The sequence below is a fragment of the Camelus bactrianus genome, chromosome 21 (genome assembly GCF_048773025.1).
Source record: "Camelus bactrianus isolate YW-2024 breed Bactrian camel chromosome 21, ASM4877302v1, whole genome shotgun sequence".
Lineage (NCBI taxonomy): Eukaryota > Metazoa > Chordata > Mammalia > Artiodactyla > Camelidae > Camelus > Camelus bactrianus.
In genome coordinates this window covers 24690720-24707377 of record NC_133559.1, presented here as the reverse complement: position 1 = coordinate 24707377, position 16658 = coordinate 24690720, and the positions used below count along the sequence as shown (strand labels likewise).

General features: G+C 52.7%; 1 protein-coding gene and 1 long non-coding RNA gene across 2 annotated transcripts; one reads left to right on the top strand and one right to left on the bottom strand.

The window, feature by feature from the left end:
- The first annotated feature begins 1306 nt into the window (after positions 1-1306).
- Positions 1307-16641, top strand: CLEC20A (C-type lectin domain containing 20A). Its single transcript, XM_045516601.2, is given in 10 exon segments — positions 1307-1438; positions 2681-2728; positions 3931-4296; positions 5878-5943; positions 7512-7827; positions 7829-7878; positions 9020-9112; positions 13505-13624; positions 14400-14485; positions 16421-16641. Coding segments are annotated over 10 exon segments (1266 nt in total). The 5' UTR covers positions 1307-1398; the 3' UTR covers positions 16502-16641.
- On the bottom strand, positions 7820-11679 carry LOC123616829 (uncharacterized). The gene is made up of 4 exons (XR_006724843.2): positions 11312-11679; positions 11111-11214; positions 8116-8202; positions 7820-7962 (listed from the first exon to the last, which is right to left on the bottom strand). It is a non-coding gene; the product is annotated as an uncharacterized LOC123616829 (long non-coding RNA).
- Positions 16642-16658: the final 17 nt, after the last annotated feature.

Sequence of the window (16658 nt, the reverse complement as noted above, 5' to 3'; positions counted from 1 at the left end):
GGTCCCAGCTTGCAGGGAGCTCACAGACCAGAGGGACAGAAGAGGACGCGTGAGGAATTCCCACCCAGAGGGCAGCCATCTGGCGAGGCTGCGCCTGACCCCACACACTCACTCTCCTGCCCACGGTTCTCTCCGCTCCCAGAGGGAAGCGCAGGGCGCCTAGCAGGGCGCTTAAATCAACAGAGGTGAGGACCCTGGGGGAATGGCCAGGGGGGAGGGTCCTGGCGGAGGTGGGGTTTCGGGGGCCAGGACTGTCAGGCTCGCCTCTGTCCCCGGAGAGTGGCCCTGAGCGGCCTGGCACACACGGGTTCTGCCACCGGGAAGAAGTCATCTGAGGCCATCCCCGCACAAGAGGTTATTGTGCAGGACATTGTTGTCGAAGCCTGAACAATTATTTCCTCTTTCCCTTTGCCCTTCCAGTCAGAAGGGCTGTTTGCCCTTCCCTCCAGGAAGGGTGTGAAGGGGTGGAGAGCAACAGAAAAGAGTCTTCCAGGCTTTGACTTCCAAAAGCTTAACTCTTAGAGGAATAGAGAGAGCTCTGGGCATAAACAGGATGTTGGGAGGGAGGGAGGGAGGAAGAGACAGACAGAGAAAGAGAGAGAGAGAGAGAGAGCTGCTCTTGGTTCCTCCCCCAGAAAAAGTGCCTGGGTGCCTGGTCTGTGGAGACCAGATTAGGGAGCCGGAGCCTAGACCAGCATGGGGGAGTTCTGGCCTCACTCAGGCAGGACCAGTTGGGGGCGCATCACCTCCCACCTCGTGCTCTGCAGTGACCTGAGCTGGCATTGCTGCCCTGCTACAATTCTACCCTGTCGTCTTGAGCAAGCTCTTTCCCTTTTTGGAGCCACAACTTTCTCCTCCATAAAATGGGGATCATGATGGCCTCTGCCTGGCGATGTGGCCGTTGAGAGGGCGGGCAGGGAGGAGAGGGCAGGAGATCCTGGCCCACACATGCCAGCTCCTTGTCCCTCCTCTGTCCTCCCTCTCCTCTCCTTCCACGGTCTCAGTCTCTTGCTCCTCCGACCCTTGAGGACCCCAGGGGTCTCACCTAGCCTGCCCCCTCCCATTTGACTCCCTGCTCCCCCCACCACCTCCAGCCAGCCTGGCCTGGGTTCGCCCTTCCCGTCTCTGCTCATTAATTACCCATCCCTGTCACTTGCCTTCCTGTAACTTGCAGGAGCACAGGGATCTTTCCTGCTTTATTCAGGCTGCAGCCCCCGCACCTCACACAGCAGCTGGCATGCAGTAGGCACTGCATAAGTATTTGTTTAGTAAAATCTGTCAATCTGGGCAGGAAGGAGGAGGAGAGTGGAGATCAAGTAAGAAATAACCAGCAGGCCAGTCACAGCCTCTGCCGGGAGAGGGGAGACTTTCTACCAGCTGCCTTGTCCTGTCGCAGCCATGTGGGTCCCGGGGCTGGGGCTGTCCCTCTGTGTGACAGGTAAGGCCCCACTGGGACCCACAGGAGGGCACCAGGTTCAACGACTGTCCAGGGTGCTGGCCTCAAGGGAGGGTGCCTCTCCCTGCGGCGCCCAGATTTTGAGGTTGAAGGGGAGACAAGGTGGAAAGAAGTGACTGTCTTTGCATGACAGAAGCCTCCTCGCCTCCCTCCTGTCCAGAGCCACCTGCCCGGGGGCCGGAACCTGGGGTTGCTGTCCTCCTTAGAACCTCACTCATTCATTTCTTCATTATGCATCGATCAACACAGAGCTTAAGTGCTAGTAGGTGCCACTCAGCAGGGGTCCCTGACTTCACGGAGCCTAGCTGCAGTGGGGGTTAGAGACACATGGCAAGAAGACGGTAAACAAGATCCTCACAGGTGACAAAAGCACTGTGGGAGATAATCAGGGTGGTGACAAGGGACAGTCACAGGGAGAAGCACGTGGGGGATTCTTTAGGTCAAGTGGGTGGGAAGGTTTCTCTGAGGAAGGGAGATGTGGGCTGAGCCTACGGGGTAAATGAAGGAACCTCAAAGAATAAAGTTGGTACAGAGCTGAGCCTAATGGATGAGTCGTGGGGGCGAGGGGATGGGGAATTCGGGGGTCTGGCGAGGCCTTCTATGACAGCAGGCCTGTGGACTGTGGGATGGAGCTGGCCCTGTAACCCGCGGGAGCGACAAGGTGAACATCTCAAAAAGGCCCTTCTGGCCGCTGAGTGGGGAGCATATTGTGACAGAAGCAGAGGAGACCGTTGGGGCCAGTGCTGTCAGTCCCAGGGAGGGGATGGGGAGCATCCAGGGTACACGCTGGCTGTAGCACTGATGGGACTTGCTGAGACTGGGAAACCGGGAGGCACCCACCGTGGCTCCTGGGCGGGGACTGGAGGTGCTGGGGTGAGGGGTCCCCTGTGATGAGCCGGGAGGACTCGGACCGGCCGGTCGGCAGGGTGAGCCGGTGAGCCCGTGAGCTCGTGCGAAACGGACAGGCAGACACACACTCCGAGCTTGGGGTGGAGGCTGGACTCCCAGAGTTGTCGGCTCACGGTGTTTAAAGCCAGAAGATCAGCTGGGGCAGTAGGGTTTTTCCAGCTGTGGGTGGGGACCCATGTGATCCGAAAGTCAATCTAGTGGGCTACAGCCAGTGATTTTTAAACAATTAAACAGAAGAGGATTAAAAAAAAATTCAAAGTGAGTCATACATCATAAGAAAGAGTGATTTTTTTCTGTTCTCTTCCTCCCGCCCAGGGATCCTCCAGCTGCTCTCAGCGACAGGCAGCATCTTCTTGGCCTCTGGTGGGTGTCAGGAGTGGCGTTCTTTTCCGCAGGTGCCCTGTCAGTCCTTTCCCGTGTCTTCCCCTGCTATTCACATCCTTGCCCTCTGTGTGCCTGGTTCTTCTTTTTTCTTGCTTTTTTATTTTCCTCTCCAAGGGCGTCTGGTTTGAGGCTGGTTCCTTAAGGCCTAGGCCCCCCTCCCCCACCCCAAGATCCTGGCAGCACATCCGTCCTTCATCCCTCTCTCCCCCTCTGCCCACAGGCCCTGGGTGAAGCAGAGTAGTCCTCACCAGCCCTCATGTAATGGGCCCTCCACCACCAGGGGATGGAGTCAGGAAGGAAAGAAGCACACACTGAGATCTTGGGGTTCGGGGTGAAGTTTAATGTGTTCATTCATTGTTCTCTCATTCATTCGTTTTCATTACATCCAGCCCCTCTGACATGCTGGGCATGGGAAATAGATGGATGAATAAGGCTGGTTCTTTGTCCCAAGTTGCCTGGACCTGGTGATGAAGACAGACAAGCCAGAAGGTCCTTTTCTTTTCCCCGGGGGCTTTAAAAAAGAATTCTGATGCTGGTCCCAGCAAGAGACTCAGATCCTTGTTGTTGGGTGGCCTGGGCACCGGTGTATTTGAAAAGCTCCCCAGGCGGTTCTAATGTGCAGCCCTAGTTACGAGCCATGACACCTCCTACACCAGGGCAGAACCACGCTCTGAGGGCTGCGCCCTGGGAGCCCCGCCTGTGGTCCCTGGGCCCTGGCTTTCTCTCTCCCCACTGGGTGGCCTTGGCTAAGTCACTTAACTTTCAGTGACTTGGTCTTTTAATTTGCAAAACAAGCGTAGTAGTGTTTATCCTGGGGAGTCGTTGGACAGGATTCAATAAGCTAGCGGCACAGGGTGAGCGCTCAGTACACAGGTTCTATCATTATTAAGCACTAACTAAGGCGCGCTGCCTCTTACAGGAAGCCCACCCGGGATGGGGCAGAGGGAAGGGGGGATAAATGGGAAGAGTCGGGGATTGAGGGAACAGGTGGGGATGGCCAGCCTTTCAGGCCAAGAAAGCGGCTTGTGCAAAGGCCCAGAGCTGTGCGCACGTGGAGGGCCTGCGGTGCGGGGCGGCGTGGCAGAGGAGAGGCTGGGGAGGCTGCCGGTGCTGTGGCTGAGCGCCTGGGATTCGGGGGGAGCACGGGGGCAGCCATGTGGTGACCACCTCTCCCTCCCCAGCCCTGCAGCTGACCAGTGACAGCAAGACCTTCTGGAGGGTGGAGGAGGAGATGACCTGGTACGAGGCCCTGGACTACTGCTGGCGGCACCACACAGACCTGGCCGACCTGCAGAGCACGAGCGGCTGGAGCAGCCTCACGGCCCTCTACGCCCTCAGCAGCAGCACCGCGGCCTGGGTTGGGCTCTTCTTTGACGGGCATGTGGGTGGCCTGAGATGGTCCAGCGGCTCCACCTTCAGCGACCCAGAGTGGGGCTCCCTGCCGATCTTCGAGGACGGCCTCTGTGCCACTCTGTACTCGATAACCGATGTCCCCAGCCTGGGGGCCGCCTCGTGCACAGCTCCGAAGCCCTTCATCTGCTACTACGGTGCGTCCGCTCCTGCTCTGGGCCTGGTCCTCCTCCCAGTGGTGCTTCTCAAGAGCAGATGAGAAAGAGAGAGGGAGAGAGAGGAAGCATAGGTCTGGCTCAAGTCTTTCAGAGAATAACTGACTATTATCTTAACCCTTTTTGCTATATTCCTCTCTGCTGCCTTGTTTCTATCTATCTCCTCTGTCCCTCATTCCCAGGACCCTCAGAGAAATGGGTGTAAATCAGGGTAGACAAAAAGTAAAATCTGGAATGTTCCATCACATCTCCCGCTTCTGCTGATTAAGGATCTGGGGAAAGAGAAAAAAGAAAAGGACGGGAAAAAGGAAGGTCAGGATGGGGATCCATCTGAATCTACGCAGAAACCAGAGTCCGAGGTCTCTCTCCCCATAAAGCGCAGTGCGGCTTTGCGTCACGGGGTGAGGGGCGAACACTCACTCTCTGGGAGAACCCCTGCTTCGGGGAGGAAGGTGGGTGGGACCCTGCGCCTTCAGGCATCTCTGCAGAAAATCTATTTACTCAGTGCGCATAGTGCTGGCTGTGGGGGAACAGCACTTGATCCTTGCCCCTGTCTGGCCCCACCTCTGCCCAAGCAGTCCACGCCACTGAGCCTTGTCTTAAAGGTGCTGAGGTCACTTAGGGGATGGTAATAGACAGTACTTTCCCAGTAAAAAGTGCCAATTTATGCTTTTCTCTCAGTCAGCCAAGGCCCAGCCCAAATCTATACCACCCCACCCCCTCAACTAGGGATTTGGAGGACCAAGCTGTTGTGTCCACAGTTCTCTGCCACACTGTCTGTCACGGGGCCTTGCAATGTAGCCCAGGGTAGCTGAGGTTTGATCTTGGCATTCCCAGGCCAGTAGCGAGATTCCCATGGGCGGTGCGTGGGTGTGTGGGGGTGGGGATCCCCCTGAAGGAAGGGCTTTGTGTGCAGGGCTTTCTCTGACGCCCCCTGGAGTCTTTGGACCCTGCCCAGACCTGTCCTCGCTGCATCTACTCCTCCTCATCTCTGCAAGTCCGCACACCAGCATGGCTCTCCTCGGAGTCTGCCTGGCCCCCTCCGGTCTCTTTTCTACGAGGGAACTCTTAGAATGTAAATCCCACCACTCTGCTTAAACACGTTCAGTCAGTTCTTAGCACTTAGCATCACATCCTTTTCGGAGCCAACCAGGCCCTGCTTGAGCTCTCTGGCCTGGTCTCCTGTGTCCCCAGCCACAATGACTGCTTTCTGCTCCTCAAACCCCGGGGCTGCGTTTCACCCTAGCACTGCCAGGGCTATTCCTTCCTACCTCTCAGCAAGCCTGGCTCCTTCTCACATTCTCTTCAAGAGCAAAGACCTTGCTTGTCTTATTCCTGCTCTTTCCCCAGGGCCTAGAATAGCGTCTGCCACACAACAGGTGCATACACTCTTTCTCTCTCTCTCTATGTATATGTTTATGGACTATATATGTAGGTGGAAACAAAGAAGCCTGTGTACCCTGGAGCCAGGCTTCTCCAGGCTTCAACTTGGCAGTTCCTGGTGACTGCAGACGACCCCGGGCAGCCCCTCTCCCGCCCCATAACACGTGGCCTGTTTCACAGATCCCACCGTCGAGTCCCGCACCTTCCTGGGGCCGGCTCTCAGCCTGACCACCTTTCCGAAACCAGGTACACACCCAGGGCTTTGCCTTCCCAGGTCTGTCTGGACCAGCTGGCTCCCTGCACCCCTGGCTGGCTGTGGGGTCCCCTGGTTTTGCTGCCCCCAGCCTGCCACCCAAGCAGAGACTCAATGCCTTCGTTATTCAGCTGGCCCCCCCTGGGGGGGGCTCCACCCGGGCTGCAGCCCAGTCTTCTGATGCCCCCATTTTAGCAGCTTCGGGGGGAGGCGTGGGTAATGCATCTTCACAGGCCAGCCCCATCCGTCCGGTGAGGGGGATATTACTGCCTTTGTATGTTTAGAAAGAGTTTCTTCATGTCTGGTGTAGAGAAATTTCAAAGGAAATGTACTGCCCAATCTGTAAAGTCGGTTCTCTGCCTGTAGGAAAACGCGGAGTTGTGAAGACAGCGCAGGCTCCCAAGGCGGGAGGACTTGCGTTTGAGTCTCATCCTGACGCTTAATAAGGCATGAGCTCGGGCAAGTCATCACGCCCCACCCTGCCCCGCCCCCGTCTCCCTTTTCTCCTCTGTAAAATGAGGTTAATCACACCCGCATCTCAGGATTAGAGCGAGGATTTTAAAAGATGATGTGTGCTACATGCAAAGCTCAGGGCTGGCGAGGACTAGGTGCTTTAAAAAGGGGCAGCTTTAAAGGATCAGTTTAGATAGGAAAATTAAGGAAATAGCAGGCAAATCTTGATGGGGCTTATGTGAGCAGACATGTGCCAGAGAGTCTGGGAGGCCCGATTTGAATCTGTGATTTCCAATTCTGCAAACAGAGGTGTTTCCTTTAACAGGAATCAGTCCCTCGGGTGGTGCCAAAGCACATCCTTTCCAAACTCCCTTTGTTCAGAATCACAGCTGCTTATGTGCTGCAGATGAGACAGGCTGTGAAGGCTGGGGTCTGGGTCTGCCTGGCTCCACTGGAGATCAGGGCCACAGAAGGTGAGCCTGGTCTGCCTTTCGTCTGGCAAGTGTGCCCTTCACCGGGCTCTCCTCTTCTCCCTGGCTGTCCCAATGCTGGGAGTATCACACACTTCCTCTATTCTGCCTCAGCCTTGGAGCCTCCTGAGAGCCGGTGCGCCAGGCACAGACCCTGGATATCACAAATGAGGCTGATTCTAAACCAGATTGTCCTATCTCCCTCATTACCTCCCCGCAAAGTTTAAGTCTACCATTTAATTGAGTGTTTGCGATTTGCATACACTGTGGAAAACCATTATATACACGGTTTCATTTACTCCTTCAACATTAAATAAATTTAGGTACCACTGTTATCCCCATTGTACAGATAGAGAAACTGAGACTTAGACTGGACTTGTAAGGCCACACAGCCAAGAGGACAGTTCTTAACCCCTGCTTTTCCTAATTAATATTCTTCCCCCTAGCTGCTGCTGGGATAGCTCATTCGTTCTCCCAGTCTGTTATTTAGTTTGCCTATAAAATTGATCAGACCTAATAGCTGAGGACCAGGGATGAGGGCCAGGGTCAAACCAGAGCTCCGTCCTGGGGGCGATGAGGACTAAGCAGGCGGAGATTCTGGACCTCAGACCTGCGGTCTCTGTGTTCTCTGCCCGCAGCTGAGGTCCGCATTGGTGGGCTGATCTTCAAGCGATTTGACCAAGAAAGGGACTGGCTGTCGGCCTTGAGGTTCTGCCGCACACACTACACAGACCTGGCCGACCTGCAGACGGTGACTGACAAGATGGGCAAGGAGGCCTTGAAATCCATCACGACTAAGGTTGAGGCCTGGATCGGCCTCTACATTGACAAGGCCTCCGGGTCTCTGAGATGGTCCAGCGACTTGGGACCCAACAGCATCCCCGCCTGGCTGCAGGTGCCCCAGTTCGGGGCAGGACTGTGTGCAGGGCTCCGCAGCTACTGGAGTTTCTCCCCGAGTTTCTGCGGTGATCTGCTCCTCCCTGAAACCCTTCATCTGCTTTGACGGTGCGTGATGGTCGCCCCTGCTGGCCCTCGGCCAACCAAGGCTAGGCCGGGGTGGGAGGTGGTTCTTCTTGACAGCAGGAGACACTGGGGAGAGACGTAAAGAAGTACTTCTAGACCCCGAGGGCAATGGAGTTCTGGAGCAGGCTTTATTGTAATTCTGGGGGGATCTTTAACGAATAGGACAGACCCACATCCAGCCACAGGGCTTTAGCAGTTATTACAATGGCAATTACTTACTGGGCAACGAGGAGGTTGCAAGTGTGGGCTTTGGAGTCAGACTTCATTACTTGATAGAAACAAGGTGGGCAGCATCCTCGTCCTCAGCTGGAAAATAAATTCAGCAAAATGGTACTGATGGCCCACTTGATAGGATGGCTTTGAAGAATGGGTGAGAATGAACATAAAGGACCTAACAGAGACCCCAGCACAGAGTAAGCACCCAACAGATACCACCTACTGTGTCTGTGGTTGTCACTGCACACACGTGGGACCCAGAGGCCTGCCTGGTTATTCTGGGTAATACGTGTAACGTGTTCCCCAGCACCAGGCTCCATCCTGCCTGTCCCTCCCTTCTCTCTTTTCTTCTCTTTCCTCCCTTCCTTCTTTCTTTCCGTCTGGTTTGTATCAGCTTTATTGAGATGTAATTCACATATCTTAAAATCCACTCCTTTGAAATGCCCAGTATAGTGGGATTGACTACACACCCAGGTGGTCCAGCCATCACTATCTAAAGATGTAGGGCACCTTTATCACCCCCAGTAAGAAGCTCCTCGCCCTTAGCAGTCATTCCCCATTCTCGCCCACCCTCAGCCCTGGCAACCACTAATCTACTTTCTGTCTCTGTGGATTCGCCTTTTCTTGGCTGTTTCTTTTTGTGCTTTGGGTTTGATGAGAATCATGATCCTTATGTGTAAAATAGGAACGCTGGTTCCTCCCGTGAAGAGCAGTTGTGAGGAATGAAGACTGTGAAAGGACCTATCCTGTGACAGGCGCCCTCCCGAGTTTGGCTCCTGTGAGGGGAGGCTGGTCCCTCAGTGCCTGGAGGGACTTCTCACAGGACCCTTAGCTGTGGCAGGCCTGGGGGCTGTGTGTCCCAGCCTCGTCAGCCCTCCCCTCACTCACTTTTGGGGTTTTCTTGCAGACCCCGCCATCGGACACCGGGAGTCAGCTGAGCTCCCTCAGCTCTTCTACACGCCCTTTGCAGAAGCGGCCGCGGGGACGGCATCCAGGCCAAGTACACTGTATTCTGCTCTATATGGGTGCTCTGAGCCTGTTCTTGGCTGCATCCTGGGGTCTCCAGGGCCTGGGAAGTGGAGAGGGTGGATCCTCCCCAAAGGGCCAGGGAGGGGCCAGAAAAGAGGTGGTGACCAAGGGCCACTTATGGAGAGAGATTTCCCTGGGAACCTCTCCCTGCAACTCTGCTGGGCCAGCTGGGGTTTGGAGGCGAACTCAGTAACCATCAACCTCCCGCCTTGAACTGGGCCACTGAACTTGCAGATCTGAGGTTCAGTATCCAGAGGGTGAAGGGCACAGAGGTGCCTGTCAAACCCCTTCTGACCTGGGGCATTTCTGGAAGGAGAAATGAGGAATGAGCAGTTGGAACTACGTGTGGGGACATGGCAGGGAATGACAGTGACAGTGTCCCTGTGGCATGTTTAAATTCCTCAAACATTTTCACAGCTATTACTTCATTTTGCTTCCCAAGAGTTCTGAAGCTAACTAGGATGACTGAGGGCAAAATCACAGTTCTTCTGGCTTTTTAGATTCCTACAACAGACAAAGGTATCATTGCCTTTTCTGAGGACACAGAGAAGTTAGGGGACTTGCTCATAGTCTCAAGAGCTTTGTTAATTCCAGGGACACAAGGAAAGGCAGGTACTGTGAGCACACAAAGGAGGAGATTGTCCCAGCTCTTGTAATGATCTGAGGATTTCCTGGCGGAGGTGACTTTGAACAATGAGCAGGAGTCAGCTTGCAAAGGGGAGTGGGGGTGGAGTGGGGACTGCAGGTAGGAGTTGCAGGTGGGTCTGGGGCTCTTAGCGCTGAGTGAGGAGGCCCAGATCCTGCAGGAGTGGGGGCCCTGAGCTATTAAGCAGCGTTGGGGCCGGTGTCTGTGGTCAGATTTGGTTGAGAAGGTGGGTGAGCACCTGTCTTCTGCTTCCCATCAAGGTCTCACCTGGCTTGCTGGAGGCCCAGGCCGTACCTAACGGGCTCAGGAGGCCCTCTCTGCTCAGGCCTGTCTGCTATGGGTGTGCAGGGCCGGGCCTGGGAGAACCGCCCGGCAGCTTCCAGGACCCGGGAGCCGCGGCCGGACGCCGGGTGCCTCCCGCCGCTGGGCGCCCGGCGGTCCCGGGAGCCCCGCACTCCTCCCCTCGGCGCTCGACACACAGAGTGCTCGGCCCGGGTCCCCGGGACAGCGGCCCCCACGGAAGCTCTCTGTGTGCCGTAGGGCCCCGCGCCAGCCCCGCGGGCGCCTCGCACGGCCAGGCTTCGGCGGCGGGGCTCCCGCAGCGAGTCAGCACGGAGCCCGCCGAGCTCGACCCTGGCACCGGCGTCCCCCGCGCTTCTGCCTCCGCGGGCCCCGCGGCGCCCCAGCACCACGGGACGGCGGCCCCGAGCCCTCTGGCCAACCCCGCGTCCTCGGGGGTCAGCGCGGCCCCCAGGGGAGGGCCCTGGACCCCGCCGGTCACCGCCCGGGGCGCATCCTTCCGCCCCGCGGCCCGGGCCTCCCCGGGGACCCCCGCCCCGAGTCCAGCGCCCCTGGGGAGCCCCTCGGTCCCCCGGGAAGTGACTAGCATCCCTCTGGCCCCAACTTCGAGCCCTGCTCCAGGCCCCGCGCCCCCGGAGGACCCCGTTCCCAGGCGCGGGCCCGAGACGCCGCGGGAGGCCGCAGGGAGACCCTCGCTCGGCTTCCCCCGCGGAGCCTCAGCTCCCCCCGGGGGGACCCCGTCCAGCTGGGCCCGCGGCCCCGAGCCTCCGCGGACCGAAGAAAGCACCTCGGAGCCTCCCGGCTCAGGGAGCTCAGCTGCGCCCCACGAGTGGGCAACCCCGAGCCAGGCCTCGCGCCCGAAGGCAGCTGGGAGCCGGCCAGGGCCCGAGACAGGTGCCCGCACCCCGCCGGCCGCCGCGCGCCTGCGTTTGGAGACCCCGTCCGGGCGGGCCCAGCGCCGGGCCCTCTTTTGGCTGGAGAGGTCTGAGGGTCAAGGATTGAAACGTTGGCTCTTCTACTTACTGTGTGGCCTTAGGCAAATTTCCTAAGCGCTTGGAAGTTCATTTTTCTCATCTTTAAAGTGAAGAAAACGCCAATGTTATGAGGTATCTTTCAGTGCCTGGCACCTGGCAGACATTCATAAATGGTAGTTATTACTATTCTAATCTGAATTCAGTAGTGAGATGTTTAGAGATTCACTCAGTCTTCCATCTTTGTCCTTACCTTGTTCAATAGACTGGGCTGGCTTCATTTTCATTTTATTCATTATTAATGACCATGAATGATCACAAGGATTAATTATTGAGATTGTATTGTCTTACAGGGCAGGGGCTGTTTTACGTCTCTGTACCTTTCCCAGGACTAAAATAGTGTTTTGCACATTTGCAGATGATTTAATTCAACAATCATTTCCTGAGTAGCTGTTTTGAACAAGGCAGTGGATACCAAGATGAGCAGAACCCACTTCCTGTTTTTAAAAGAGCTTAGTACAATCAGGATGGTCTGATAAATGCTACCCCAGAAGTGTGAACCAAGAGCCTTGGCAGGAAAGTGACTCCTTCATTCTGCCTGGAAAGGTGGTGGTAGTTGGATGAAAGGTAACGGAGGATTTCGTCAGGCAGCAAAGACTAGAAGGTTCTTCCTGGCAGAGGGGACAGCATAGGCAGAGATAGGCAGATGTGAAAATGTGCGGGATAGGAAAGACAAGCTGTCTGATGTGACTGGAGTGTAGGTCACCTATCTGGGAAAGAAGTGGCAAGGGAGGAGAGGAAAGAGGTGGACTGAGGCCAAATTCTGAAGGACTGGATCCTGCAGTCGGTGCAGCTCTCAGAGGCTTCTAGTAAGTGAAATGCTCAGATCTGTCGTTAATGCAAGCAAGGTGGTTATAATGTCATGGGACAATGCCCGTGTCAGGATGCTAAAGGAAAAATGATGATTCAACGTTACACATGTGACAGTCACAACAACACTGAAAGGAAGCGTCAACCTATGCTTAGCCAAAAAGATGGGAAGGAAATTTGTGACAATGTTAATGGTTATATTTCGGTAACTAGAATATCAGTGTTTCTCTGCTGCCTTTCTGTATTTCTGGACTGTACAAATTTATTCATTTGACTAAAGAAATTTACAATGCTTTGGGTGGGGAGAGAAGGGGACACTTGGAGAGGAGACACAGGAAGTGCACGTGTGGCAAAGAGGCTTGCATAGTCTGGATGAGTGGAACCAAAGCCAGATCTGGAGCACTGGAGAGAGGAAGGACTTGAGAGAACAGATTTTACATCATTTGCAAGTGACATTAACTGAAGAAATATATATAAACACATTTTTAAAAATGCTCAGCTCTGTTCATTGAATCATACAAATGCAAATAAAAGCAAGATGCATTTAAAATTTTTATTTTTTTACTTACCAGTTTGGCAAAGATTTGGGGTGATAATGCCGGTAAGAATGAGAAAATCAGTGCTCTCAGACACTGAATAGCACGGTCAACTGGTGCTACCATCCTGGCAATGCGTGTCAGTTCTGAAATGTGCATACTCTTTCACACTGAAGTTCTGCCCTTGGAAATTTATTAAGGAAATAATAGTATAGGGTGCACACACACATATATACATATCCTCCACGCACAAGTTGTTTATTGCAGCATTGTTTATTACAGTGAAAGACTGGAGGCAATCTAATGTCCATTGAAAGCAGATTGATACGGTACATTCAATGAAATACAGCCTTTAAAGGGAATAGGGTAGATCTTTATGCATTCAAATTAAAAAATTCAAGTATGTGAAGGATATTCTCTAGCAAACTCTTAATAGTGGCTGTCCCTGGCTGGGTCAGGGATGGGCGTACTTTTGGCTTAAATATTTTACAATATACCACGAAAAAATATGGTTATTTCCTTATTTGAAAAAAAAAAAAGACATCTGCAAGGCACTGACAGGACTTTGGTGACTGAACATGAGAGCAAGGGAGAGGGAGTAGGGGAGCAGCTGGGGCTGTGTGGGGTCTGGCTGGAGAGCCCCAGGAGATGGGCGACCACATGGGGGGTGAGGAGGTTGCTGGGGGAGACTGAGCTTGGTTATGGAATGTGTACTTTGAGGTGCTATCCCTTGATGGAGGTGTGTGGGGGGGGGGTCCCTGGGTGCCATGGTGGGGGCTTTGTGTAGCTGGCAGACAACCTAAGGGCACTGGGCCTCTTGGGGTAGGAAAACATTCAGTCCTGATAGCCGGGACTTTGTGAGAGATGATGGTACAGCTGGGTGTATGCACCTCTGGCCGGGACTGAGCTTCCCACACTGGAAGCTCCCGCAGGTCGGTGGCTGCCCAGGCCTGTCTGCTGGCTCAGAGGCAGTCCGCAATCTCAGACCGCTGTGCTCCTGGCTGTATTTGCAGTAACTCCTTTATTTCCCCCTCCTGTAGCTGTGACCAGTGAAAGCAGTGACACCGATGGGAGAGAGACAGCTACTGCCACTCAGGCCCAGCACTGGAGCTCATCTGATCACCCAGATTCTAAAGAAAAAACGCCAGCGCCACAACCAGGTAACTGCTTCTGGTTACCAAGTTCCCACTCTGCACAGCCAAGCAGTTAAGTCTGGACAGCCAGTCCTCAGCACAGGGCACTCAAGCCCTTTTTATGAAAGTCAGCGTGGAATGTTGGGAAGGGAACAAGGATGCGGACTCTAGAGGTAGCTCTCCGACTCCTGGGAAAGCTCAGGGAGCAGATTTTCTCACTTCAGAATCTCCGATCTCATCTGCAAACGGAATATAGTGAAAACTACTCTGCCTACATCACAGGGTTGTCTCAAGTACCCCAGGAGATAATTCTGCAAAGCTACTTTATAAACTATAAAATGCTATACAAATACAAAGTTCCCCTGATTCCAGTGCTCATGGCCAAAGGCTGAGCTTGTTCACAGGCTTAGAGAACTTAGGTGTTTTCTGGGATAGAGCTGGCCTTTATAAATGTGGGCCCAGGGAGAGGTGACTATTTCTAGCATGGTGTGGAACCTCTACTCAACAGACTTATTAAAAGGAAGGCAGAAAATACAGAAGAAACAGAACTGCCCGAGGGTGGCCCAGAAGTGGGAGGAGAGCCAGCCGGTACTCCATGCATGAGACTCTTCTGTCTGCCATTAGCTGGTTGGGGCTGAGCATTTTTCTGGCCAGCAATTTCTTTCTTCTTTTTGAAATCCTAAATCACCATGTGATGATCGCACTGTGGTGTCCAATGGGCTCTCCTGACTGCTAAGAGATTGAAGTTTTCCAGTGACAGTGGGGTAATTTCCCCTGAATCAGGTAGCACTTTGTTTTTCAGGGCAACTCTTTGGCATCCTGAAAGCAGATTTTATCATCCCAATTCTGATGGACCCAGAAGACATGAAAGATCAATTTTTGAGTGAGGTGAGACTTCTGTCCACTTCTAATTTTGATCAGTCAAATGACTTGGTAATGCAGAGCATTACTGTCAAAGCCAATTTATGAGGATGAAAAGCTTTGGAAAATTAGCTCATCTGTTCCCACTGCCATCATTCTGGCCCATGGTGACAGGCTGGTTCATGTGCTCAGATCTTTTCTGACTCTTTCCAACATTTTTCCTGAGCTCTTAAAAAAAAAAAATCAATACAGCATAGTCAGAAGGACCTAAATTTGGGTCTTGGCTTCGCACTTATTAGCTATGTGACCTTGAGCAAGTCACTTAATCTTTCTGAGCCTCAGTTTCCTCATGAATCAGGAACAATATGGTTGGTATTATGATTAAATGAAATATTCCATAAAAAGTGCTTAGCAAATTATCTGGCACATAGTAACTCCTCAATAAATATTAGCTATTATTATTATCAAATTACTGTTCTGAATATACATTTGTTCCAGGCTCTCCCCCCTTTCTGTTCTTTTAAAGTATTATGAGATAGGAGATTGTGAAGAGGAAGCATTGTTCCTAAATATTGTGACAAAAACCTCAAGCTGATTTTCGAATATGTCCTAAAGACACATTTTTCATTGATATAAGATAATAATCATACGATGTCAGAGCCAGAGAGTTCTTCATGGGCCATCTAGCCAAAATCATGATTTTACAGACAAGGAAACGGGTTGGCATTGATCTGGTAGCTTACTGCAACTTACTTATAGGCCAAAGAAATAGCACCCAGGCAATTCATTCTAAAATCTCACAAACTGAAGTTCCTAGGAAGAAAGGTGGTGTGGGGGTGCACATGCCAGTGCACACGCGTGCCTGCCAGGTAGTGGGGAGGGGACTGGAGAGCTTTTGGTGCATTTTGCTATTGAAGGAAGAACAGGGGAAAATGATGCAATTTGGCATCTGATAAATTTTTTAGTAAACATTCCAGTAATAAGACTGCAGTGCTGAGTTACAGTATTAAGTCTACAAAAGTCAAGAACTTTTTTTTTTTGGCAGAGGAGTGGGTACCAAACCAGAAACCATTTACCCTTTGTTTTAAATTAAAGCCAATAATGGGAAAGTTGGGGGCAAGACGGGGAATTCCGTCTTCTGGTCACCTTTGTTGGGATATGTCTACCATATATTAATGGAGAGAATTTGTACCTCACGGATTTAAAGAATGGAACTGGCCGAGACAAGGTGTGTGTGTGGGAAGGTAGAGTATATATTATTAGTTTCAGGAGCACTTAAAATTCCAAATAGAAGGCAAAAATAAACAAACAAACAAACAAACAACCCACCTATTATAGTCAACTTATCCAGTTTCGTGGATGGGGACAGAGGAAACTTTACAACAGACACAGTGCTCAGAATGAGACACGGATGAGCGGCTGAAGGCAGAATCCCCTGAGAAAGTGGCAGCCTGGGCCCACGCCTTAGAGAGGTTCCATTTAACTGTTCAGTGGTGGACCGAAAGGGGCAGCCCTACTCTTATTTTTTCGAGATCCCAAGTGATTCTGATGAGCAGACAGGAATGATGACCCTGATTAAGTCATGTTCCATTTAACTGTTCAGTGGTGGACCGAAAGGGGCAGCCCTACTCTTATTTTTTCGAGATCCCAAGTGATTCTGATGAGCAGACAGGAATGATGACCCTGATTAAGTCATTTGTTTTCGTCTCCTTGGTCATTAAACAATTTTTTTTTCTTTTTGGGCTGGACGTGTGGTGGGACCAGGGCGGCCTACCAAGCTGCTCTCCGTACTTTCCTACTGGTGAGGGTGCTAATGACAGAAGGCAGGCAGCTGGAGGGAGCCTAGAAAAATAAAGGGTGTGGCAGGACATGAAGAGTGTACAGGTGGACAGTTTAGGGCTAAGATGACTAGGAGGTCACAAACTAGCATCAACATTTTTTCTTTCTTTTTTGATGTTTCAGATCCAAGAAGCCTTGAAGCTTACACTGGGTCATGAGCAATTCAGATTGAAATGGGTCGGCTTTGAAGTGAACAAAAAATAGCACGAGTCTGCTGATCTGGGGTGCCCTCACACAGGATAGTATGTTCGTGCTAGCTCTTTGACCTACGTCTCAGTAGTTTTCACCTGCAATTTGGGAAACTGTAAGACAGTTTTTAATATTAAAGTATACCTTCAGAATAATGTTCCTGCGTAACATT